Below are 27,006 nucleotides of genomic sequence, written 5' to 3' on the forward strand. Positions count from 1 at the left end.
CAGAATCCCTTATTCAAGAAATAACTTTTCAGCTTCAGTAAAGCCATGATGAAGGTTAATGCTTTTCCTAAGATAACAAGCTTTCAAATTCAAGTTTCTGTCAGATTACACTTCACACTATTACTGTGCTTGATATATGCCATTAAAGGTCATCATTGAGCAGCAACACACCAGGAAATGTGACATTTTCATAAATACAGCTTTTGTTATTGGCGTTTATAGGAGAAGCCCAGATGTACAAGCAAAGGAAGAATTATGGAAACACATTCAGTAAGTATTGTTACATTCAAATTGTTTGGTTCCTTTATATAAATTATAAAATCAAGGTGTGGGTAAAACATTTTGCAAGAATGAAAAGAGCTTTTGGGAATGTTCAACATTTGCAGGTAAACAAGAATAATAAGACGGAGCAGAGCTGGAACTAATGACTGTTGGAGGCAGTGTGTAGGAAGGACAGTCACTGGGGCCTACTTTATCACTGCCTTGCATTCCGTGTAGTCTTTATGCCTCTGTAAAGTCAGAATGGTAACATTTAATACTCACCTGGTTTTGGTACTGTGCTCTACCCACATTGTACCAGTATCAGTGACTACACAAGGCCAACATAGAGAAAGCCACGTCTGTTGACTTCTAGAAATCCCCCCCCTCACCCCTGCCCTTCTATCTGTGCTGGTCATGTTCAGTCCTGTGCATTTCTTTGGGAGTTCAAATGCACCTCCAAATGTACTTTTTGGACTATATATATTGTAAGAGCCCAGTTAGGATCAGATGCATTGTTCTACTTTATGTCTGAATTGAATTTATCACAGAAAAATATGATTTTACAGTCTAAAAAGGTGAGAACAGATAGGTGGAAGATTGGGTTGAATATACTGGTGCAGCGATCAAGGTGATATTAGACACACCTAGTAGATGTCCTTTGTTGGCATCATGGTAGCTTTACTGCTGAAGAGTTTGGTTTGGAAAATCTTATTTGCCTTTTATGACAAAAGGAAGAATTGTTTTCTAAGGATGCCGTATCAAGTGCATCTTCATCATCTGTCTAATCCTTTCCAGGAAGGAACTTGTGGATCCAATTGGCTTGTCTGAGGAACAGTTAAAAGAGATTCCATATACCAAAATAGAGTAAGTTTGATTTTTTTCTCTAGAAGTTTCCAAGTGCTTTCCTTATCCCTTTCATTAGGGTCTCATCCTGTAATAGTGTTTTTTGAGACTAAGAACAGCCTCCTCCTAATCTCTGAGCTTTCTTTCTCCTTTGAAAATATTGATCCTAGGATGAGCTGGATAAGGTTGGTGGAGGGCAAAGGATACTTCAATTACTCTTAAACCAAAGATTTTTCACTCAACTGCTATAAAAATCTCCATCATCTGCTGCTGTGTTGTGTGTCAGTATTTGTTTCAATATAGCACAGGAAAGAATCAAGGAGGCCTTGGGAACATGCAGAAAACACATTTTTTGCTGAACCCTTGCTTTGCCCCCCTTTTTAATGTCCCTTTTTAATTCTGATCACCCAAAGTGATTGCTTGACTTGTTGACCCCTTTTCCCGTTTATGCTGGGCAGCTGCCAATACATAGTAGTTTCCTCCAGATCAGGTGTCCATTTCACTCTGGCCATCTGGGATGCTGTCTAGTGGTGCAGGCAACTGCTTCTGTCAGAAGCAGTATCTCCATTTGCATTACAGTGTGCTTCCATTGCATCACTGAGCAAAAAAAAAAAAAAGATGATGGTGATGGTAAAACTTCTGCAGGCTGGATTTTTGGATTTTTAATTTTCTTGAATAAGTTCTTTCCCAAGCACATGCCTTCATCAAGAGCTGAGTGTTTCATTTATAGTGAACATTGCAACTTAAAATATGAACTTTCAAGTACAAACACACAAAGAAAGGGCTGGTCCTTTGAATTTGATAAGTATAGGAAGATACCTGTTAATAGAAAAAAGGATTTTCCAGTTTGAGGTTAAATTTACTTTTGAAGCCTCAGAAGTCTCAGAAGTATTGACTGCTTATTTTGTTTCTCACTTAGGACTCAAGGTGATCCAATCCGTATTAGACATTCACACTCTCCTCGAAGTTACCGGCAGTATCGGCGTTCACAGTGCTCTGATGGAGAGAGATCCGTTCTTTCAGAAGTGAAGTACGTGGGACGTTACTTTTAGGACTAACTTGTTTGAATGTGGCACAGATCTTCCTCAAAGATCACAGATCAATTAGAAGAAGCTTGTCTGTGACATGTATACTGCTGTTGGCTGAGCTAGATCTCAGGCATCTCTGGAAAGTGGGGTTTATTTAGAGCTAAGGACTCAATGAAGCACAAAACATTTGTAGTCTAGACTGTGGATGATTGTTTTGTGCTATGCTGACCCATTCAGAAAAAAATGGACAGTTCATGCAGAAATCAAAACAAACATACTCTGTTCTTTAGCAGTAGGTTAGGAAGATGCTTGAGGGAAAAGGAAGAGAGCTTATGTGGATCAACTTCCAGGTGCTCTGCCACTTGGAGTCAGTCTGTCCATATCAGCAATGTTTCTTGGAAGCTGCAATACAGTCTTGCTCATCTGTGAGTGGATAGAAAGAAACCAGCTGAACAGATCACTTACAAACTTAAAAAATATATAAAGGGCCTAATTCTCAGTTACAGGAAGGACTTAAAAGGGGATAAAAACATTTGAAAAATATCATCTTACATAAAAGGCTTCCCCACCCAATGTACAGATAGTACAAAGACTCTATATGGCTGTGCTCCCAAGTACAAAGTATCTGGAAGAAAGGGAAAGAAGAGTCCATCATGCCCCCTATTTGTTGGGAGGGACTTCTCTTTCTGGCCATCTTTTAAGAGGATTGCATATTTACAGATCGTTTTTTCTGAAGGGATCAGCTAGAAAACTGAAACTAGAAACCCATTTGCTCAGAGTAAATAGTGATTTGAGCCTCAAGTGAGCCCACACCTACATTGCTAGGTTGCTTGGTACCCGCTGGGCACACCTACATGTGCAATTAGTGTGATACGATAAACTCCAGTGCACACCTTGCCTGAGTTTAGTGCTCCCAGGTGCTGTGTTTGAATGTGCGCCTGGGACTGCAGCATGTTGAGCTGGGTTGGAACAGGTCGAGCTGGCAGGAGGCTTCGGGGGTCAGGCAGCCCCCACACTAATGCACCCTCATGCCCCAGCCAGCCCTGCCAGCATCTACACAGGTGTTGCTGTGCAGTAAATAATACTGCAGCAGGATAGTACTTGTATAGGGCTGCATGTGTAGTCATGGAGACTTTACTGCGGAGCTAATTAGGAAGCTGCAGGAAATGTCTTGTGTAGATACATCCACTGTATATTTCACGGTGCTAATCATTAACTGAGCAGACCAGAGTTGCAGATTTCTTCCTGGGAAGAAGAACACCACTGAAACTTAACTAGGTGTTATATTTATACTAAAAATGAGATTCTTCCCTTCCTGATTGGGAAAAGCTCATGGAAGCAGATATACCATGGACCAGCTGCCACGAAGAGACTATTTTGGTTTGATTGCATCCTAAATGTATGTTAAAATAAGGTTTATTTAGAATGACTTATTCAGTTATTCTCAATGGCAACTGACTATCCTTTAAAGAGATAACCACCTAATGACTATACAGATGGGACATTTTTGTCTTGCACTGTTGTCTGTATTGCATTCCTAAGCCATGTTCTTTTGACTGGAAATTAGCTTTTGGACATCCCATACCACTCTCTGGAAGATGGGGGCTTGAGAGCTTCCTCTGCAGGGCATCCTAAAGAACCTTTAACACTATGAAATCTCAGGGAAAAGGATCGTAAATGGAATGTCAGTGCTAGGCATCCAGACTAATGTTTCTACCCACCTCAAGAATTAAGTAAAAGACAGATAAAGAATGGCCTCAGTACATGGACTGCAAACAGTGGGGAATGGTTACAGTAACTGAAGGTGACCATTTAGCTAAGACCTGTCCCTTACTTCAGGACTCAGTATTGGACTTAGAGTGGAGGGGTCTGGCCCCAGCCTCACAAGAAGCTCTGGGATGGATTCTGCTTCAAAGGATGGGTCTGATTTCTCTACCCTTTAAAACTGCAGGAGACCTGGAGTTAGTGGTTTTTTTCCCAGCTGTATTTCCAGTCAGTACAGTTGAGTTAGTTGTTCTCTTTGGTATGTTAGCAGACTGAAATATCTTACCAGCTTATGCCAGCGGAGGGTTCTTGCCCAGCCACTGTCACCCATGGACAGGGGCAGATCTGGGGGTATAGTGGTACAGATGCACCCCCCCCCCCCCCCCCCCCTTTCAGTTAACCATGCCAGCATAGCAGCAGCTGGGGAGTTTTGTTTTCATTTTTTTTTTTTATCCCTGAATTAAAAAAGAATTCTCTCCTTCCTTGCCTTCCCTTCCCCTGCCCACAGCTGTTGCTGGCTCCAGCTGCCCCAGAGATGGGTGGTGGGGGTGGGTTCCAGAGCTGCTCTTGCTCACTCCATCTGGGCTCTGTGTGGAGCTGGCTCAGACAGAGACAGTGGCAGCAGCTGGCCAGTCCTTCCTCCCTGCCTGGTCCCCCTGGTGTTCCCTGCCAGCCTGGAGGAAAGGAACCTGCCTGCTGCTGCTGGTGGTGGTATCTCTGCCTCCAGCTGCAACAAGACAGGAGCAGCACTGGAGCCCCCATCATTCCCTGCTCATCTGATGGCAGTGGTAAGCAAGGGAGGAAGAGAATGAGTGGGGGAGGGAAGGAACATGCTGCTCAGCATGGAAAAGGGAGGTGGGGCGGGAAGACTCTTACCTACTTACAGGACTTAAAAGTCTTGCTACTGCTTCTCTTGCACTGTGGTTTGTCCATCCGAGTGTTGCGGGGAGGCTGGTAGCCAGGGTGCAGCTACTCCTGGCAATGTAGGTTGCTGCTCCTGCATCCCCCTTTCTGAAGTCCTAGATCTGTCCATGCCCATGGATCTCAAGCTGGCCATTGGTTGGCATCCCCCTCCACCCTACCCCTGGAGTTCATATATTAAATCAGGAAAAATCTGGGAAATAGTGTATATTAATCCTGGCAGATGTGGCATTCCTGTGCCTTCTGCACTCACGTGGTTTGCCATTACCAGTAAGGATTAGGGACTGAATACGAACCCTTTTGGGATGCTCCCCTTGGAGGTGGGGAGGAAGCTTGGTATAGATCCAGTGTCTCCTCACCCTGTTTAATATTGCAGAGAGCTACCACTGATCACAGCCCAACAGCATGCAAAGGAAGAGGGAGTCTCCTTTTTATGGCCTTTTTTTGATCAAGATTTCTATGCAGCAGTTTCCCTGGCAGTGAAGCTCTCTGTGGCCTATAAAAAAGCCACTGATAGGCTTTCTTTTTCATATATATATTAATGTATATTTCATTTTCTTCCAGTGCTAAAACTGATCTTGTGCCTCCATTGCCTGTGACTCATTCCTCAGATGCTCCAGGTTCCAGCATCCCAGCTTTACAGCAGGTGGGTAAATGTGCAATTCTGAAGATTTTCCTAGTGACATTTCCTAGACTAATATTTAAAAATGGAGGGGAAAAATTAAAAGCCCAATCCAATGTGTTATTTAAAATCAGTCTTTTGCTTTCCACACACACAATGCTGACTGAGATTCTTCAAGAGATTTAAATTACGTAGAACTTAACTGCTTAAAGATACACTTCATGTTTACGGTCCCAAATCAAATTGCTAGGTACACTGAATTACATGATGTACCAGATTGCAGTTACTAACTGCTGGTTGGAGGCAGAGCTGACCCAAGCAGGGTGCGGGGCCCGGGGCAAGTCAGCCCGGGCGGGGCCCCGCCTCCACCCTGATCCTGTGTGCCCCGGATGCAAAGAAGCTGCTGCTGCCATCGGCGGCGAGGGCGAGGGGATAGTGAGTGGCCAGACGTGAAGCTGGCAGCGGTGGTGCAGAGTTGCCGCGGCCGCTCTGCCTAGCTCTGCAGAGCCCCCCAAAGCATGGGGCCTGGGGTGGTCACCCTGATTCACCTCCCCCTAGGGACGACCCTGCTTGGAGGCTGCTTGGAAAGTCTGTTCTATCCATAGGAAGATCAACTTGGAAGTTCCTGTGCCCAGGTAGCTGATGAACTTTTAACTAACATTTTCCTAATGTTAGCTTAAACTAACATTAAGAGGTTGGACACTTTTCTAGGGTGGCTTAGATGGGGATGATCCTGCCTTAAGCAAGGAGTTGGATTAGATCAGTGGTTCTCAACCTTTTTTGTACCAGGACCCATTTGTAAACACCAGTGGCCAGTCCTGACCCATACCTCTCACTCCTGACCCACTGCCCCCTACCCCCAGGCTTCAGCCCCATCATGTGTCAGGTACGGGGTGGGGCATGGGAGGGCCCAAGCAGCCCCTTGCAGGCTGGAACTGTCAGCCTGCAAGGGAAAAGCAACAGTTTCCTGCATTTTTCTCCTTTTAAAAGAGAAGTTTTTAAAGTTTGTTCGTAACTCTTTTGATATACTCTTCGACCCACTTTTGGGTCACAACCCACAGGTTGAGAATTGCTGGACTAGATGACCTCCTGATGTCCCTTCCAGCTCTCCTTTTTATGATTCCCTCATCCTCCACCATGCCTTCTACCTAGGGCAGTGGTTCTCAAACCTTTTAGACTCAAGGCACCCCTCAGAAAATGCCAGCTCTTAGCTTTCACTCTTCCTTTTTTGCCAAGAACCCAGAAAGACTACAGCAGGTCAGAATGCTTTTGGTACTCTGCATTCCTATTAGAAATCTCTGGGATTCTCACCACACCCGCATACCCAGCCATGTGCCACACACAACCCCCTCCGCCCCCCAGTGCTCCTGGCATGGGGAGCATGCCCTGCCCTGAATGCTGCATTTGGTGGACACTGCCTGTTCCCCACTGCCCATGTGGCACCCTGCAGCTGTGCACCTGGGCAGGTGCTCCCCACGCAGGGGGGCGCACCCCACCCTGTGGCCAGGTGCTGCAGCCTGCAGGCACTGCCCACAACCCCCTGCCCTCTCCCCTCACAGCACCCTGCAGGGTGCCACACAGGAAAGGGGCACACGAGGCGCAGGCAGTGTGTACTGTCTGTAGCACTTGGGGGGGGCAGGCCCCCCACATGGTACCCTGCAGCTGTGTGGTATGTGCCCCCCATGCAGGGAGTGCCCACAGGGCTGTGGAGGGGGTGTGGCATGGGGGGGTAGGTGCGGCCACAGGCAGGCCCCGAGGGGAATGGGCAGTGGGATGTGGGCAGTGTCTGCTGGCTGCAGCATGCAGCCTCAGGGCAAGGTGTGCCCCTCATACCCGCTCCCCATGTAGCACCATACCCCTCCCATGTTTTAGTGCTCCCAGTCGGGGGGTGTGGCCACAGGGAGCAGGCAGGGGGTTGTGCCCTGTCCTGCATGCTGTATTCTGTGGGTGCTGCCTGTGCCCCAACCACTCCCCTTGCGGAACCCTGCAGCCGTATACCCTGGCCCCCCCATGGCCACGCACCATGCCCCCCTTCCCCATGCCCCTGCATGGCCGGTCCCCGCCTCAGGGGGCATAGTCTGGCCTCACCCACCTCTGCCTGTCCTAAGGCTCCGGGGCTGCGCATGTGCAGTTGGCTCGGAGCGTTACGGACAGACAGATGGAAGTAGTAAGGCTTTTATTATATAAGAATTGAACTTTGGGCATAAGAAGCAAATGAAATCCAGGCAGCAGCTAAGATTTTATTATAGAATTAGAATATTAAAGGAAACCAAACAACATCATTTAAGCACACAGGAAAATAAAAGCAGATTCAGATTTCTACCTAGGGTTCTGGTCTTAAGACTGGGGGCTATTCCAAATCACTGTCTGTACAGGTGACTTTTCTACTGAAACACAACAGGAACTCAAGGGAAGTTCTGCTACTCTTAACAGTACTTAGGGAAGTGGGATGCATGCAGATAAGTGTAGTCGGCTTTATTATTTTGTGGATTAATCAGTCGCTTGCCTCCTTAGTGATCTATTTTCTTATCTTTTTATTTTGCTGATGCATGGTGTTGGTGGTGGCAGTAGAAATGAGGATTGAAATGCTTTAGGAATTGGGTCCTGGTTCTCAACATTCGTTGGACTGAGCCTTTAAAAATAATGAAAATAAATTTATCCAGAAAGAATTCCTGCTGAAGCATTCATCATGTTTTCCTATTCTTATCCAAGGCCATTTGGTTTGAATCTGCTGTCCTGGAAGGAGTTAGCACTGCTTCAGTGTCTAGTATCTGCCAAACAAATGCTGTTGGACCATTAATTGCTAATTAATTTGGTATTTGGTCAGGTACCAAATCATTAGGCTTCGTATTTGCTGATCATGGAACAGCCATCCAAATCATGGCAAGTGGCAGATGGGGGAAGGGAAGGAGATGGGCAAGTGCCAGAGCAGAATAAACTAAGTAACAGGAGCGCAACAGGGAAGGACAGCAAGTGGATGTTAGCTTGGGCCAGTGGAGAAGAAAAGGACAGTTCTTTTCCATGATCAAAAATAAATAGCAGTAGCTGTGCTTCCACCGTGCTTGAGGGGGAAGTATGAAAATCAGAGCTTGTCACATCCTTAAATTTCCTTATCACCTATGTTCAAAGTAACCAAGTACTCAAGATCTCATTCTCTCTAATGCTGGTAGTTCATTTTTATCCGATTGTCCCACTAGTTTAATGGTTAGTTCTGTTTTCTTGATGTCAGCATACAAGGAGAATATAACAGCATTTTTAAATGAATATTAAAAATAATTTAGCCAGTTCTCTTTTTAATACGTCAGGTTTCAGGAACCACTGATTGGACCCTATGCGAGTGCCCACAATCTTCAACTTAACTCTCAAGAGTCAGATAGCAGATCCCAGTGCAGTACTGAGACTAGGACTGTAAGAAGGGAAGCTGTGAAGAAAAACCCTGTAATTGTTTGTTTTTTAGACGTGTATTTTTTACTTGTCTTTGTTCTTTTCAGAAGCGAAATGGGTCCAAAGATAGCCTGCTTGAAGAAAAATCTCAGATATCCACTATCAACCTGGATGGAAAACACAGTGCAAAGACAATAAAAACTGTACATGCAGCACGCTTCAAGATAGAGACTTGACTGCTGTAACTGTGGAATGGATTCTGTTCCTTAGAAATCTGGAATTATACAATAGTTTTGATATTTGTTAGCTGAACAATGTTTCTTTAGCATAAGGAAAGAGAAGACCTACATAAACTGGAATGACAGTAATTTTCTTAGAATATTCAAAACTCCAAGCTGCTTCCTTGTAAACCTTTTTTCATCAGTGGAGCTAGCTATGGTGGTTTGGTGATTAAGAAGTTTTCAAGCAGATTATTCGTCAGGCACCTGACAAGTCCTCTTACACATCCACCATGATCCAGAGGATCGACGGTTGCCTACTACTGTTTAGACAGCTGGAAAGAAAAGTCTTTATGAAACTGAACAATACTGTAATGATGTATCAAATGGTGTGTTGACACTCCATTTCCAAAAGAGGAACAAAGGAATTGTCAAAACACAACTGACCTATGGTCTAACTTAATTCAGTCACCATGTCTTCAAATTAACTGTGTCAGCTAAAGGGGCCATAGATAGATGCTTCAAGGACAGGGTAAAACCCTTCATATTGTTCTTGGCCAATTGTGCAATACAATATGACAGGGAGGAAGTGATTTTTAGATTCCACCTACTAATCGGCTAATGCCCTAAAGCAAAAAGACTGACTGCTCTTTATATGTATTCTAGCCTAGCACAACAGCAAATATTATTGTTCATATAAACTGCTGATACCACATTTAGGTCTTTCTAAGATAATTTTCTCAATACTATCCTGTGGTAGTAAATTCCACAGGTTAATTGTCTTATGTAATGATGGACTTCTCTGAGCAATTTTAAATGTGTTGTCTCAGTTTTGAATGAGTGAATGAATACCTGAATGGCCTTTTGTGCACCATTTACATTCTACTGTATCTCCTTAAGTTTGTCCCTATATACTGCATAGCCCCCCACAGCTCCCCCACTAGGGCAGAGGCAGGCACAGCTGGAGATGCCCCCATGGCTGCCCTACCAGGTCCCATCCCCCTCCTGGCACTTAAAAAGACAACAACCCCCCCCTGCACTCTCTGGCTTTGGCAGCTACAATTGTGGCCTCTGAGGGCTCATGGCAGAGCCCCCCTGTGCAGTGCAGGGCAGTGGGCATTGCCACCCCCTCCTCCCCCTCTTGGCACCTGCGTGGCAGCTGCCCCATGGTGTGTCTGCAGCATGGCTCGGCAGGGCACGGCTCGGCACGCTGTCTGGGAGCTGGGGAGGCTCCATGTGTCAGCTGGAGCCTGGCATTGCTCAGCCCATTGCCAGGCAGCGCAATGCCCTGCCGAGCCACACTGCACCTGTACCATGGGGCAGCCACCACTCAGGTGCCAGGTGAGGTGGCGATCCCCACTGGCCCTGCCCCTGCGTTGGGGGGGGGTTCTGCTATGAGTGCCCAGAGGCCCCAATCGCTGTTGCTGCAGCTAGTGAGTGCGGGGCTTTAAAAAAAAGTATTGGGACTAGGCTGGGGCCGGGCAGGGCAGCCATGGGGGCTTTTCCCATGGCTTCCTCCAGGTGGGGAGAGGCAGGCACAGCTGAAGGAGCTGCGGGAGAACCTGCAGCCACCCATCCGGCTGAGTCTGCCTTTTTCACCAGCCAATCCGAATATCTCCGAACCTAATAGTTCCTTAGTCACGTAGGCCTAACGTAAACCACTGTGAGGCCCCATGTGGACTTGTAGGTCCAACTACGTATTCGATTAATCTGAATCCAAAATGACCCCTCCAATAATTAGATTCTTTACATGGGAAATGATAACATTTACGTTTCCATGTATAGAATCGAATTATTGGAGGAGGATCTTAAATTTGTCCCCATCACCACTGCAGCAGGGAAAGCAGTGGCAGAGGGTCAGCCATTGGGGAGCAGGGAGGGAGTGATGAGGGTGATGAGCAGCCTGCCCCCTACAGCCTCAGGCCCTTGCCCCCATATATTCCTCTTGCAACCTCAGGCCTCATGCAGCCACCTCCTTGGAATACCAATAATACATCCTCTCCACTCACCAAAATGGGAGAATGTAGTGCATTGTGGGAAGTGTAGCCTAACCATCAAGCCTGATACATAAGAAAACTGGTATGAGATATCCAGGCAACTGTGAGGCGGCAATCAATGCCTTGTCAGTTTGAATCAATTTTTTAAAAATCCAAATATTCTGTTTAAAAAACTGAAACTTACTGTAAGGGGGGGGAGGGGAAGGAATTCCATTTGTCAATTTGCTTTAACATTTTTAGGTTTTATATTTTCTTTAGATCTGTTACAGTGCTTGGATGAATGCCATTCAGTCCTGAACATATTTGCATTCTGCTGCACTCCAGTAGAGCACTTAGGATTGGGTTAATTTGCCAGAGCTGTCCCAACAGACACAAAGGCACAGTTCCCACCCCAAAGGATTTAGTCTCATCTGTTACTGGTTTTTCTCATACTTTTGACAGCTCTACACCTTCTCAACCAGTAAGCAACGAAGAAGATTAGTGTTAGAAAATCCATTAGTTTCCCTGCAATTTCTTTATGCTGTAATAACAGCATTCAGATTGGTATTCAAAAAGAATTAAAGACAAAACAGGTCTTTTAAATGTAGTCCAAATAGTTTAAACTCCTGTTTAACTGCTAATTTTAAGCGGTATTTCCATGCGACTGATTCCATGTAACAGATGGAATCAGTCATTGCTCCTTGTTATACTATAAGGGCCTTATCTACAGGGTAAACTTTAAAAAAAAACCTTTCCTACTGAAAGTGTGTTGTAGTGTCACCCCTAGAAGACCAAGGATATCAAAAATCAAGACTACCCACTTAATTCTGAGCAACAGAAGGGGAAGGCATCTTAAATCAAAATCTCTTTTCATAGTAAGCTGTTTCAAGCTGCCTCCTGATGTTGCATTTGCCTGTTTTGTTGCTTTCATGATCTTTCTCAACTTTCTGGTTTCTTTGCCACAGAGATGCCCTTGTAGAAAGCACCTTTTCCTGTAGAGCAGTGGCCAGTATTTTTGGCAGGTGTGCCACAAGTTAGCCCCACACCTTCCCCAAGTGCTATTTTGAGCCCCTTCCTCTGCCTAATCTGCCTTCTGCTTCCTTCCCTGTGGTTGCTGTCCAGTTTTGCTGCTTTGCTTCCTGCCCTGTCTGCTGCCTGTCCCTTCCTTGATGTGCCGCACGCTACTAGTGGCATCCACCCCACAGGCTGGCCCATCCCTGCTATACAGTATACGTTCTTATGATCTGAACTTTGCGTCAACATTTTCTGAACAGTAGCAGGAAATGCAATGGATAAAACTATTCCTATACAAGTGACCTGATGTTTTTCCTGTATTCTGTAGTCTGTCTACAAGTTTTGTACAGGAATTAGAGCCAGAAATTGTGGCATTTTTGCTTATTTCCAGCGTCTCTGAAATTGGTTTCCTGCATCCCCCGACTTTTCCATTTATGATTCTTCAGTCAGAGGGTTCAGTTCTCATTTGCATTATTTTGTGTACCTTTTATCTATCTATCTGGAAGTAGATTCACTCATGCTTCTAATGAACCTAACAGTCTTACTGTGTAGCATGGCTATTGCTCAGCAGTTGCTATCTTAGTCCTAGCTCCTATTTTTAAATAATCCTTTAATACCTAAATTTACTTTCAATGCTGGTCATCTTTTCCCTTAATTAAGGGGGAAATCTTGTCTATTTGTCCATGACCAATACGCTAAGCCTCCAATTCTCAGCCATCTTCTCTCATTCACGTATTGAAACACAAATTCCACATCTCACCAACTTCGTTAATGTAGCTAGAAGCATTTTAGAGAAAGTTAACAGTGAGGCCCTAGATTTAAAACTCCTGGTCTTATTCCCAGTGGGACAATAAGGTTTGTAAACAACCTATTTTTCTAGACATAGTATAATTAGACGTGCAAATCATTATTTAAAACAAAACCTTAATAATTGTGTACCACAGTTAAACTGAGAATAATCCACATATTCAAATACATGTACTGAAAAAAATTATCAAGTTTGTTCTGAGTGCCAAAAGTGAGCAAGTTTTTGTAAAACCACAGGAGCATCTTAACATACAGTAAGAATTCCTCCAGTCATTAATATTTAAGCTGTTTTACCTCAGTTGGTTATTATTAACATGGGCATTTCCTTCAGCTCACCTAAAAGTTCAAAGGACCTTTATTCAGAGGTGCTACAAGACTTGCCAAAAACACTGATGGTATTGTTGCTTCACACTAGACAGACTAGGCTGGTAGATAAGAGTACAGTACAGGACTAAAACTGAGACCTTGGTTCTGTTCCTGGCACTCACCTACTGGCTGGCCTTGGGCAAGTATTTTCACTTTGCTGTCCCTCAATTTTCCCTATTTTGCAGACAGGGATAATACTGACTTCTTTTATAAAGCATTTTGAGATAAGAAACTAAGTTTTTTTTATTTATCTTTATATCCCACTTTTGCTCACTCATCAGTTTAACACCCCTGCCCTTGCTGCTCGAGAGTACAGATATGCCAAGTTGTAGGTAATACCCAGTAAAAAGTTGTCTACCTTAAATCAACTCCTGCTGCCTGTTCCTGATTCCAGCCACGTTCAAACTCAGTGGCTGGTCTCTTCTCTGTGAACTAACCTTATGTCTCTTTCATATCCGTACAGCTCTTGTTCAGAGTCCCCATCTTTAACTCTTTCTTAGGCTAACCTCATTTTACCTGCTGGCCCCAAAAATCTGAACTTTTTTTCTGTTCACCCTCCAAATAATCCAGGTATCTTTGTACAGTTATTGTCCAAAGCTATTTAAGATGGAGTGAATTTTAAGCTCCTTCATTATTTCAGGAATCTTGTTTATTTTACAGTTAGTTATAAAGATGGTTATTTTAAAACATATGCATAAACTCAGAGAGTAAAGCATATACTTTATGTAAATTAAGTTAATTATTATCCAAGAAACCTCTATGTGCTTTGAGTTTGACTAATGGTTGTCAGTGTCAGTACTTGTGTCCAAGTTATTTAAAATCAAGTAAAACTGTTGAATGTTAGGGCACTTCATGGTTGCATATTGTGTGTTTTATTTGTAGTGCATAAGAGAATTTATAAATTCATTGGACTAATCTGAAGATAACATCTAGTAACAACACTTTTGTGAGACCAGCTGAAATCATCTTGGTAATATAGTTTCAGAGTACAGTGCAGAAACTGAAAGTAGCATCTGTGAGTGCTTTTAGAACCATTATGTATATTTATTATAGAATTTCCTTTACTTATTTAAAACGAACTGAGAAGCACCACTGCCACCTACTACATAACTTTTCATAAACAAGCTGCCCAAGGACATGTAAGCTCCCTAAAACATAGCTTAACTCACTTATTACTTCCTTCCTACCCGACTCACTCCGTTGAATGAAACTTCCTCTTTTCAAGACAAATATTCATGTGTTGATAAGAGCTGCAATGCAACCTGTACAACAGCTCTAAGTTCAGACTGTGGAGGTAGGGCTGACTCAAGACTGATCATTTTTTAAATTACTATTTAACTCTCAAGTCTTGTTTAGATTACTTGTTTGTAAACTGTATACTTAACCTCACTTTGGAAGAAAAAACCCAGGCCTTCCTACTTTAATCTTGGGCATGGAACATGGTTCTACAAAAACTTGCATTTGACCTTGCACACTACTGTGATGGGAAGTAACTGTTTCCCAGTTAAAAAATGCTACCCCCTGCAGTTGGAAAATTAAAAAGATTTTCCACAATGTAAAGGACAATGATGAATAACTATTACAAGCAATTACTGATTTTTATTGAGTGGGTTTGATCCTGATAATTGAATACATTAAGTATCACAGAACACCTTAAGTGACTTTTTGTCACGTACCTATTTTGGGATGGATGCCTCCCTGGTATTGGCCAGAGCTCCTGCCTTGATGTAATATATCTTTCCTGACAAAAGGTTAGTTTAAACTGATATATTTTTACAAAAGATTTTGATAAATTATCAATAAAAAAAATGCCAAAGTATTCTGTTAAAATCCATCAACTGTGAAGTCTTTAGTCATGAGACTTTACATACTCCTATTTTGATGATCAAAGGGCAGGGGTAGAGGAAGCCAGAACACAATTAACAGGCAGCATACATACTTCCTTTACCTACTGAGATAATTAAGTTCTCTGGCCAGTCAATGGTGGGCACACATACACATGCGCTTTAATGCACATTAACTTATTTTAATATGCATTAACTAAATAGAATTTTTTTTTAGTGACACTTTAATGCATATTAAAAAACTAATGTACATTAAGCGCCACTTAAAAACCATGGTCATTTATACACATACCTTTTCATCTCATGATGTGCTGGAGTTCTCGTGGGTCAGAACAGACTTGATTAACTGAGTCTGCTCTGCATGTGAGCCGACATGCACTGTGCTGCTTTGCGTGCAGTTAGTTGTATAAGCAGCGAAATGCGCATCAGCATGCAGAAAATGGCAACGGTGCGCTTTTGAACTAAAACACCTTCTGTGTTTTAGTTCAAAAGCACGCCACTGTTTTATCACTGACACACGTTTCACTGCTTATGCAACTGTACGTGACACAGCACTGAGCATTTTTAGAAGCACCCAGCACCATGGCACAAACGTGTACAAATGCCCCGTTTCTTAGTCAATGTGCATTAAGATAGGCTAATGCACATTTTCTTAGTACCTTACAATGGAGGTACTAGATTTACTGTGCAGTAATTAAAGCATGTTAATGCACATATAGATGCACCCAATCATTCCTAAAAACATTTTGTTCTCCGGAAGAAAATGTCATTGGTCATCCACTAATCAACATGGTTTGCTTTCATTTATTATATCTAGCCTCCATCAAGTCTACCTGGATTGAAGAAGTCACTGTGGCTTGCTGGTATTAATAACTATGAATACAATGAAGTAATTATGGCCTTTTTCTTATGAAAACGTATGCTATACATCTCTGATTTAGCTACTTTTTAAAGGTGAAAATCTATCTTATCTTCAGCTAAAAAACTGAAAATCTCCTCTCAAGTTGGGATTCATGGCCTGTTTTAAAGACACCAGGAAACCCCCCTTCTGTGGAGCAAGTTCTAGGGACAAGGAGCGCAGGGTGGCTGTGACTGCCACCATTGGTTTGTTCTTAGATGTATAGTCTTTTTATCAATATATTTTCCTTTGTTATTCATAGATTCATAGATGTTAGGGTTGGAAGGGACCTCAATAGATCATGGAGTCCGACCCCCTGCATAACCAGGAAAGAGTGCTGGGTCTAGATGACCCCAGCTAGATACTCATCTAACCTCCTCTTGAAGACCCCCAGGGTAGGGGAGAGCACCACCTCCCTTGGGAGCCCGTTCCAGACCTTGGCCACTCTAACTGTGAAGAAGTTCTTCCTAATGTCCAGTCTAAATCTGCTCTCTGCTAGCTTGTGGCCATTGTTTCTTGTAACCCCCGGGGGCGCCTTGGTGAATAAATACTCACCAATTCCCTTCTGTGCCCCTGTGATGAACTTATAGGCAGCCACAAGGTTGCCTCTCAACCTTCTCTTGCGGAGGCTGAAAAGGTCCAGTTTCTCTAGTCTCTCCTCGTAGGGCTTGGTCTGCAGGCCCTTGACCATACGAGTTGCCCTTCTCTGGACCCTCTCCAGGTTATCCGCATCCTTCTTGAAGCGTGGCACCCAGAACTGCACGCAGTACTCCAACTGCGGTCTGACCAGCGCCCGATAGAGGGGAAGTATCACCTCCTTGGACCTATTCATCATGCATCTGCTGATGCACGATAAAGTGCCATTGGCTTTTTTGATGGCTTCGTCACACTGCCAACTCATGTTCATCTTGGAGTCCACTAGGACTCCAAGATCCCTTTCCACCTTTGTGCCACCCAGCAGGTCATTCCCTACGCTGTAGGTGTGCTGGACATTTTTCCTCCCTAGGTGCAGCACTTTGCATTTCTCCTTGTTGAACTGCATCCTGTTGTTTTCTGCCCACTTGTCCAACCTGTCCAGGTCTGCCTGCAGCTGTTCCCTGCCTTCCGGCGTGTCCACTTCTCCCCATAGCTTTGTGTCATCTGCAAACTTGGACAGAGTACATTTCACTCCCTTGTCCAAGTCACTGATGAAGACATTAAAGAGTATCGGTCCAAGGACCGAGCCCTGCGGGACCCCGCTGCCCACACCCTTCCAGGTCGAGACCGACCCATCCACCACGACTCTCTGGGTGCGACCCTCTAGCCAATTCGCCACCCACTGGACTGTGTAGTCATCCACGTCACAGCCTCTTAACTTGTTCACCAGTATGGGGTGGGATACCGTATCAAAGGCCTATTGGTCTACTCCTTAAATAAAGTCACCCACCCTATGCTTTTCCTAAATCAAGCTGCCCAAGGACACTTACCTCCTTAAAACAAGTTTTTCTTTATCCATTTAGTTTGTGATGTTTTTAAATAATTGTTGAAATCTTTTCCTCCCTCTATTTTGATCCTTCACCACCTATATTGTCAGCAAAAGAGAGGAAAAACTCCAGACTCTGACTTTAAGCCCTTTCTTGCCTTGTAAAGTTTTCCTTAGGCAGCCGAGGAAGAAGTGACATACATCCCATGACTATTGATTTTTTTAGGGCCTAAGTTTCCAAAACTATTTAATGGAATCAGTCATTAAGATAACACTAGAAACAAACAATTAAAAGCAAAATCCCATAAAAGGTGTATGACTACATGATGGCCAGTCCCAAGCCACCATAGCAAGAGAGCCAATCAGGCACTGATAAGCAGGGATCCTGGTTTCCTCTGTTAAGAAAATCCAAAATTCTCTGAATAACGCCCCCCACCATATCTGCATTTTTCTATAATTAAAATGGACCACCACTGTATATATAAAGGTATCAGTTGAACACAATGTTTTACTGATATATTTACACTTTTAAAGCAATTTGGAAGCCTGCCAGTGCCTCAATCATTATAATAAAATAAATACCTATATATTTTGGCATTTTTTTATCATGAAAAAAGTCAGAGCTTCCCCTGCCCTTTTCACTCAACAGGACATGGGTCCAGCTGCAGCTGTCATACCCCCTCCCTGCTTTGTGGACTGAACAGCCCTGACATGCTGGTGCCCTGCCCTGCCCCTTACTTCCAAGCCACAGTCCTCCTAGTGCCCACAGCCCCTGCCCATTCCCTCCCAGCAGCAGCTCCCCCACGCTGTACCAAGCCACAGGTCCAGCTGCAGCTGTCCCCTACTGCTTTGTAGCTCTAAGCAGTGCCAGCCCCTCCTGCTCTGCTCCCTGCATCTCTTGGCAGCAATAAGGGCCAGGTTCAAATTTAGCTTCTGCTCAAGTCCCCATGCAGAAACCTGGGACAATTAGATTTAAACTGGGGTGTCCTGAATGAACAAACTTCCCCCTTGTAAGCAGTGCCCCAACCAGAGACAGATTTATTATAGGACAAAGGGAAAAGAAACACAAAATACAGCTCAAAGCTTTTTTAAACTTTAAGCCTTAAGTTCTATAATCCAGCCCCACATGGGTGATCTGTTCTTCTCAGCCCTCCTGGGGTCATGCACTCATTCCATGGGCCCCCTGCCCCTACTGGGACCTCCCCCTCCCCCACAGCCCCATCCACTTTCCACCAGATATTACATGGCCAGCAGCAGATTGCCTGCTCTGGCTTCTGGCTGGCCCCACCCCTAGAGGGTCACATGACTGGCCTGATTGCCAGCTCTTCCCCCACATCCTGGCTCCTGCAGCCTGACTCACTTCTAAAGTAGCAGGTGTGCCCAGAGTGCCCTGCCACACCCCACCCATTGGGGAGCTTCTATGAAGCCCAGGCAGTCTAGACTTGGGAGGTCCACCCAAAGCAGGAAGCCTCAGAGCCCACCAATCTATACCTGCCTCACCCTAACTGGCTGGATAAGGGGGCCACACCAGGGAACCCTGTAAGCTGCTCCATGGGTCGGTTCCTCGGAGAGTTGCTGAAGTGTGCGGCTGGGGTGCATTGGTCTTTGCTGCAATGTAAGCTGCTCCTGTGCTCCTCGGTGAGCTCCTGGAGTGTGCTGGTCCTTGCTGCAATGAAAGCTGCTTCTAGGAGGTCCTCGGTGAGCTGTTGGGGTGTACCAGTCTTTTCTGCAACATAAGCTGCTCCTGGGGGGTCCTCAGTATGCTGCTGGAGTGCGTCAGTCTTTGCTGCGATGTCAGCTGCTCCTGGGGGATCCTTGGTGAGTTGCTGGAGTGTGTCAGACCTTGCTGCGATGTCAGCTGCTCTTGCGGGGTCCTCAGTGAGTTGCAGCATTCCAGCCACATTTTCATCTTTCAGGCATTGGTGCTGAGCACTGAAAAGAACCCCAAATTTGCTGAAACTTCCTTCCACATCAGATGAATTTACAGTCAGTTGGAGAAGAACCATTGCATATTTTGCCAGGTTGGGAATGCGATCTTCAACAGCCATCCAGAACTGAATGGGATCCTCAACGTCTGCAAACCCGTCTTTGACAATCCCTAAATACACTGGCCATTCCATGTTGCATTCATTGGGCAGCTTTAATGCCTGTTTCACAGTTTCATAATCTGTATAAACAGCACCAATTTGTTTAGGATCCAGTGCACGAACAGCGCGGAGAAAATCAATTGCCGGCTGTTTATTTTTTACATTGTATTGTCTCAGTTTATCAGCAGCACTTTGAGCAGCTGTGGACCCTTTCACATTATCAGTTGATGATGCAAGATGCTCCAGCCATGAAATTAAATCCAGGACAGTGTTGTACACTTTGTGTATTTGGCGTTTTTGAGACTGTAAAATGTCCAGTGCTGTCACCAGGCGTCCACAGTTCTCTGCAATGTACTTAAGGTCAGTGTGTAGGTCTTCTACCACTAACAGGCTAGCTAGTTCCCGCAGAACAGATGTATCCCCTTGTTCTGTTCGTTCATGCTCTACAAACCCATGGTAGAGCTGGTAGTGCTGTGCATGGTACTTTACACAATTGAACCATGTATTCCACCTGGTCACAACTGGTTCAGGTGGAAGTGTTGGTGAATCAACACTCTGTTCCTTCAGGTATCTCAAGAACCGTGCACGACGAGCTGGAGCTTTCACTAAAAGTGTCTTCATCAAAGCAACAAAGCGATCCACTTGCTTGAAGGTATCTCGCCAAGTATTTCCTGCTAGAGCAACTACATGTGCATAGCAACGAATATGCACACAGTTTGACCACAGATTGCAAAGCACAGCATTCCAAGCATTTGCCATGTAGCTTGCACCGTCTGTAACAAATGCTAGTATTCGCTCAAGTGGGATGCTAAATTCCACCATACAAGAAATCAAGGCTTGTGAAATGGTGGCATGATCAACATTCCCCAGGTACACGGTCTTTACCAGCTGCGGTGCAGGAATGTCCACATGCCTAGGAGGGCGTACCCTGAGCACCTGAAATAAAATGTTGAAAACTGGTTTATTTTCAAAGTCGATTGTTTCATTGGTGACTACAGCAATGAAATTTCCCTCAAAGTCATTAATAAGACGCTGTTTTTCCTCTTCAAAAAGAGGTGGCAGGTGGGAATACAACTGATCTAACTTGGGAATGGCACTGCCTCCCTCGACGTGTTTGTTCAAAAAATCCCTGACAACAGGTAAATCCATTTTTTGCAGAGGAAGGTCTGCTTGTAAACACATTCGAACAAAATCCAAAGTGACAGTGTCACGGTGGTCTTTGGCAACTGAGGAATGCTGTAATGCTGCAGTGTCAGTACATTGTTTCTTTACTGTTGATGGCCCTGCTGTTTCAGCATCTTCTCTTCGTCTCTTTTCATTATGTTTATGCTTAGCGCTTTCCATGTGTTCTACAATTGTCTGCTTTCGAACATGATCTACAGCTTTGTTGCATGCAGTGCAGAACAGCACAGTACCATCAGTGTGAAATTTATCCTTGCCAAACTGAGCGACACGGTCTTTAGGGGTGACTTTTGCGGTCTTTGGCATCTTTTCTAAACTTGAATGCGATGTCCGGAGGCTGAAGTAAAATGTGAGATGCATCAAAACACAGGGACTGACTGCATTTTTTTTCATGGAAAGTGTGGAAAAAAGCAAGCAAGCCCTGCAATTTTGTTGGAGATAGGGGAAAAAAAGGACTTCTTAGTTCCAAGCAGAAAAGGTGGGAAACCTTCCCACCCTAGAACAAGCTGTGCAAGCCCTGAAACACAAGGGCAGGAGCCTGGGGGCAACACAGGACTGCCAGGCTGCTGGGTGCCAGCTGGCACTACCTGTGGTGCAGCCCCTCAGCAGCTGCAGCAAGATCCCAGGCAGAGGCGATGCCGCTGCTGCAAAGGAATACTAAACCCCGCTCAGTCTGTACCAGGGGAAAATTCATTCCTGACCCCAGTGCAGCATCAGTCTGACCCTAAGCCAGAGGGGCAAGACCCTGTAGCCAGGACCCTCTGGGACTTAAGTCTCAGTAGCACTGACACATCCCCAACCAGTGGCTGACCAACCTCTTTTTGAACACTTCTAGTGCTGGAGAGTTCACAAGCTTCTCTACTGAACCACAAGCTGCAAAAAAGGGGGGAAAAAAAAAAAAAAATCACTGGGGCCACCAGTTAGATTTGTGTCACTGGTTAGACCAGGGTCCCCGGTTAAATGGAGATCATCAGTTACCCCACTAGGCAGACTGAGGTGACTGGTTCAGTCTTCATTTAAACTGTCTCTAACAATTTTTTAAACTGTAAAAACTACTGGCTCACATGAAGACACACAAAGATAAAATGACATACTCACTGCTACCACAAAGACACGCCTCACTGCTCTATCACGAATCCGAATCCTCAGGATTGTCTCTGAACTTGCAATCTCTATTGCGCTTTTTTCCCCCCTCTTTGGCTCCTTTAGTCTATATTATTGATTAACAGAGAATGGAGTTAAATGTAGGTAAACAGCTGTAAATAAATACTACTGCATTCTCAGTTAGTGCACTCTTATTCTTACAGCCACTTATGTTTCAGATCAGCTAGTTCCAAATGCCCATTTCCAAAGCTTGCTTAACACTTGATGCAGTTTTAGCATGTAGAATATGAAGAGGAAGGAGGGCAAGCAAGCTTCTAGGGTCTGTGGAGCAATGGGAGGCTGGGAACACATCCACAGGAACTGTGAAGGGGAAGGCGGCTTGGGGCAGGCTCCCTGGCTGGGAGAGGAAGGGTTGTGAAGTCCCTAGGCAGCCCCTCAGGGTAGGGTTGGGGGGAAAGGGCACAGCTAGGACCACTCCATCCCCCAAACATCTCTGGATATGGGGATGGGGCAGGGGGCTGTTGCTACCTCCCACTGGAGCAGGGAGGTGGCAGAGTTCCCCCTGCCTCCCCACACACCCCTGCTCTGCCCCCCCACCAGCTCTCCCTGCAGGACTTCCCCTCTTCCCTCCAGCCCTACTGGCATTCCTTATTCCCGCTCCACAGTTCCATGCTGGAGTGGGGGGACCCCCAGCTGATGCCTGCCCCAAGACCCTGCTTAGCCCAAAGGCTGGAGGAGGCAAAGTGAGTCTGAGATTCTCAGGTCCCACCCCCAACAGATGGGGCTTAGGGTTTTGTGCCCTTTTTACAAGCAGCTCCTTGTATGCTGGAACTCTCCCAACCATGTGGAGAGCTGTTTGCATAAGGGGAAAATCCCATGTTTTTTGCAGGAAACTGAAAACCCTGATCCTTGCTGATTAGTATAGAGTTCTTACTAATAGCATTGTCAAGGAAGCCAGTGGCAAGAGAAAGAGTGAACATTATCAATTTTAGCCTACTGTGAGAGAGGATAAAAATGCAAAGACAGACATATACACAGATACATTTTTGGCAGAATCCAACTTAAGATGGGATACCATGCCAGTAGCACCTGGAAGAATCATCTTAAAAGATTCTACAGCCCAGTTGCTGAGGTGGAATCAGCCAGGGCCTGATATTAGCAGTTGAAATAACCACCAGGGAAGACACTACATGTAAGGAGCACTATGTGTGAGGAGCTCAAGGTCACTGGAATACGGGTTCAAAAGCAGCTGCCAATTTTGTCAGTAGTACATAAAATATCCTAAATCTCATGGGGTTTCCTCCACCCGTTTTCAAAGATATAAACCCTGCAAAGGGCAGCATAAACATGGGTCTAATTTCAGTTTCCAATAGACCCAAGTTACTGCACACTGGCCATGTACAGTCATAAAACCCAAGGCTAAGTTGATTCAATCTTCACAGGCTAGTCTAAACTGTGAAGACTGAACCAGCAGAGAAGTGAGCAGACATTCACTTTTGATTCTGGAAATGCAGCCACATGCCTGCTCAGGGACGCTAGAGCACACTTCTCTGCTCTGCTGGAGCCAACAGCTTGGACCAAGGCTAATCTGCACACCCTGCACGAGGGGCTTATGGGGGAGGTGAAAAGCATGCCAGAGGACTGTGAGTTAACTTGAAACTGGAGGGCATCTGGGACAGAAGTTCGATAAACCAATTTAACCTAAATCAATTAAATCTGATACTATATGCAGCCAGGTTTATCCTAAACCAGTTTTGGCCATTTTGAAAGCAGTTTATGTGCCCTGAACTTGTTTTGTATTATAGGTTTGATTCGGTTTCCAATCACATATACTATTTTGTGTGTAATTTCTGTCCCTAGCTCTTCTCTCAGGTGCTCAGTCTGTTTATGATGAATGAAGGAACTCCATTTAAGCCAACTGCAACATGCTACAAACGCAGTGCATGTTGAATATTCTGGTAAGCAGCAACAACCAGGCTTACTATAGTTTATCAGGCACAAAGGCAGACAAACATCCCAGGAACTACCTTTTAATCTTAACAGGATTAACTTTGACAACCTGCAAGAGTTGAAAGCAGTATGTGGCTATTAGGATCACACCTTTATTTTCTGTGCTTTATGGAACTTGGTTATCAGGGAGACCAGATGCAAAGGCATTCAATAATCCATATCTCCTGCAGACAGGTATTTTTTGCTAATGCAGTTCCCTCCCTTCCCACACGAACCAGAATGATAGCTTCATGCAGACAGGTGGAAGAGAGATCCATCCCATTTTTGGAGTCTCCACTGGAGAGAGATTATCCACAATTCCTGACCCAGAAACAACTTGCATTTTGAAAAAGAGCAAGGTTTGTATCAGCTTATTCCTTCCCAAATAAATGAAGAAAATATGAAGAGGGAGGTGTCTAGACTCAACAGCACTGAAGGGCAGCAAGTAAATAATACAAAGCTAGACATTTCAAGGCTAGAATACTTTTAACTGCTAGTTCTGCTAATCTTGAGTTAAGGTGCAAAGATCTAAGAATCATGCACAGAGGATGTGTTTCAAGAATTTAATCTTAAATAGAACCCCCAAGCTTTCTATCACATTGAATACACAGTGGTTCACTGAAATTAATTCCTCCTATCTAGGCTCCACCCTTGAGGCAATCAGAAACAGAGCCCATTTTATGGTCAAAGCACTACTCCCTTGTCTGTATTCAGTGGTGACTTCATCATACTTGAAGTTTATAGCAATTACTTTGATGGTGTAAAGAAAGCAACGTGAGTAGAGTCTCCACCCTGAAGCGGGGTAGAAATTCCAACCATTACCCCTGCCTTGTGTACTTTGTATATTTTTTATAGTTGGATTTTTTAGTTTGAATTTGCAGCCTATGATTAATGGAACAAGAAATATTTGGTCTCCTGCACAGCAGTGAGTCAATGCAGTTTTTCAAGTGGAATTAAGCCATGCAGCTTTGACAGTGTATTAAAGATTTTCAAACAAGGTTGAAGAAGGGTTTGCATATCCTCTCACTGCTATGCAAATTTTCATGTCACTTGCAGAGCTACAGACACCTCACCACCAGTTTAAATATTTTGATGTGAAACTGTTAGGTTGCACTGTTGAACCAAGTGAACTACAGCAACTGTTTTTGTTATTTGAAATGCAGTTACTTAGAAAACTTCGCATACAACAATGTATATTATTATATAATCTTTATTTCTTTGTATAACAATCTTGTCAACACACTCCTGTTACCACCATGATTTTGTTTAATTATTGGATTTTTTTTTAAATACTTATACCTGTTTACTTCTTATGAAGTGTTCTTTTCTTAAAGGGATTGCCAACTCAAGTGCAGAAGCAATCTCAAATCTGAAAAGAAAGCAAGCATTTTAGATTACATCCAAGTTGTGTACCAGGTAGTATATATCATTTGCATCCATAGGATTATGTAATCTATTATCCTTAAAGCTAACAGAAAAGAGCTTCAGGTTTTGTTCTATGTGAAATAGATAAATTTACATTGGCAGATTTTAATCTACACACAACAGGGCCTACCATATTAACCTGAATCCAAGATGACTTTGAATTTAAGACTACCCCACCATTCAGGGAAGATTAAGTTTCTTATAATTTTCCACGTAAATAAGAGTTATTGGAGAGTCATCTTAAATTCATCCACACTGCTGTGGCAGGGAAAGCAGCAGCAAGGGGGCAAGCAGCAAGTAGTGGGGAGGCAGCCTACCCCCTTTATCTTAAACCCTTGCCACCTCCCCCTGGTCTCTGCCCCCTGCCAATTGCTGTGCTCCTGGGTGGCTTCGCACTGGGTCCTTCATCGCTCCCTGGCTCAGTAGGGAATTGAAGAGCAGTATAAGATCAAGCAGTGAACCATGGAGTGGAAGGGGAATCGGCCCAGAACCAGAGTAGAGACCCAGCACCAATTCCCCTTGTAGCTTTCTGGCTGTGCACCGAGTAGCTAACTGTTCTCTTGCTCCCCATTGATTTCTCTGCCTCTCCCTAGCTCAGTAGGGAGCCAGAGCACCAAGGCTAAATATAAACAGTCAAAAAACCTGAGGTTGAATCTATTTAATCTTTGTAGGTTAGTCTACACTGCGTAGACTGAACAGATAAGCAAGTGAAGAGACATTCACTTTTAATTCTGGAAATGCAGCCACCTGCCTGCAGTGGCCCATGCCAGAAACAAGGAGGGGTGGGGTACAGCACAGCTTCCTGCTCCACTGGAGCAGACAGCTTGGGTTAAGGCTAGTCTGCCCACTGGATTTAACCCAAATCAGTTAAGCCTGATACTACATCCATCCAGGTTCATTTTAAATTAATTTTGGCTTACATACACTGAACATGTGTTGCATTAGAGATGTGAACCTGTTCTCAGTCACTTATACTGGTTACGTGTAATTTCTGTCCCCAGCTCAAGGGAATCAGCCCAGGACCAGAGAGCAGCAGACAACCCAGTGCTGGTGCCAGGCCTCTTTTCCAAGACAAACCCATTTTCCCCATGGTCAATGCAAGGGGGGGGGGGTAAACACCTTGTCTTGCAATAGAGTAAATGCAGCGATTACCAACGCAAGTTGTTTGCCGAGCTAAACGGGGCCTCAGATCAGACTGGCCTACAATGTGATCCTCAAACGCCTTCACAAAATAAAACTGTTCCTTCCACAGTCGAATGGCAGAGGAGACTCGCCCCCAGTGCCGAGGGATGCTGTGGAGGGGGTTTCTTTACGCCTTTTTTGACACCGCAGTCATTAGTAACAAAAATGAATGGGCAACACAAAAGGCAAGAACAAGACCCACGAGCGCCCCGGCTCCGCCGCACGTTGCGCTCAGGCGCCGAACCAAGACCAGAGCTTGCCGTGCCCGCCGCCCTCGGAGCGCAGGTCGCCCCCAGAGCACCCGGCCAGGCCGTGGCTCCGGTCCCCGCGGAGAAGCCAGTTCTCGCGGGACTTGTGCCCAAGCCTCGGTACCACGCCCGGGGCCGCTTAACCGACGCGGCCGCTCGAGGCAGAAAAACGCGGGGCCGTTCTTTCCCCCGCCCCTCTTACCGTAGCGCCCAGGGCCCCTCCCGCCCCCGCGGGCAGCTGACAGCGCAGACCCCCGGCGGTTAGACCAGAGCACGTGGGGGTGGGGAGCCCCAGAGCCAGCGCGTCAGCATCCGCCACCATCACAGTGCGAGAGAGAAAGAGGAACAAGAAAGCCCCGCCCTCCGCTCCCAGCATGCTGC

At 45.0% G+C, this 27,006-nt stretch overlaps 2 protein-coding genes and 1 non-coding gene across 10 annotated transcripts in view; 1 reads left to right on the forward strand and 2 right to left on the reverse strand.

Moving 5' to 3' along the window:
- Positions 1–14,052, forward strand: part of EPB41L4A (erythrocyte membrane protein band 4.1 like 4A) — a 237,893-nt gene extending 223,841 nt beyond the window's left edge. For 3 of the 4 annotated variants that reach the window (XM_059724947.1, XM_059724946.1, XM_059724948.1), the window contains 6 exons: positions 223–270; positions 1,057–1,125; positions 2,024–2,134; positions 5,382–5,463; positions 5,998–6,074; positions 8,931–14,052. In XM_059724947.1, coding sequence (XP_059580930.1) covers positions 223–270; positions 1,057–1,125; positions 2,024–2,134; positions 5,382–5,463; positions 5,998–6,074; positions 8,931–9,021 — 478 coding nt within the window. In that variant the 3' untranslated portion in view covers positions 9,022–14,052. The remainder of the gene's footprint in view (positions 1–222; positions 271–1,056; positions 1,126–2,023; positions 2,135–5,381; positions 5,464–5,997; positions 6,075–8,930) is intronic. The other variant, XM_006266261.4, reaches the window with a different exon arrangement.
- Positions 2,128–27,006, reverse strand: LOC102565283 (uncharacterized). 5 transcript variants are annotated; one of them, XM_059724941.1, is made up of 6 exons: positions 26,828–27,006; positions 25,070–25,139; positions 21,776–21,887; positions 21,493–21,550; positions 18,909–21,098; positions 2,128–2,555 (listed from the first exon to the last, which is right to left on the reverse strand). In XM_059724941.1, the coding sequence occupies exons 5-6, from the start codon at positions 21,068–21,070 to the stop codon at positions 2,552–2,554; spliced, it is 2,166 nt and encodes a 721-aa protein (XP_059580924.1). In that variant the 5' UTR covers positions 21,071–21,098; positions 21,493–21,550; positions 21,776–21,887; positions 25,070–25,139; positions 26,828–27,006; the 3' UTR covers positions 2,128–2,551. The 5 variants fall into 5 exon arrangements, with proteins under 5 accessions (XP_059580924.1, XP_059580927.1, XP_059580925.1 ...); XM_059724944.1 differs by lacking the exon at positions 2,128–2,555 and having other exon boundaries at positions 14,784–21,014; positions 26,828–27,005; XM_059724942.1 differs by lacking the exons at positions 2,128–2,555; positions 21,493–21,550 and having other exon boundaries at positions 14,784–21,014; positions 26,828–27,005.
- On the reverse strand, positions 26,431–26,565 carry LOC132249700 (small nucleolar RNA SNORA13). The gene has a single exon (XR_009461266.1). It is a non-coding gene; the product is annotated as a small nucleolar RNA SNORA13 (small nucleolar RNA).

The sequence above is a fragment of the Alligator mississippiensis genome, chromosome 3 (assembly GCF_030867095.1).
Source record: "Alligator mississippiensis isolate rAllMis1 chromosome 3, rAllMis1, whole genome shotgun sequence".
NCBI classification, from domain to species: Eukaryota; Metazoa; Chordata; order Crocodylia; family Alligatoridae; genus Alligator; species Alligator mississippiensis.

What these genes read in the sequence shown, in the direction of transcription:
- LOC102565283 (XM_059724941.1), bottom strand. Translation starts at nt 21,070, where the DNA reads ATGAAAAAAAATGCAGTCAGTCCCTGTGTTTTGATGCATCTCACATTT.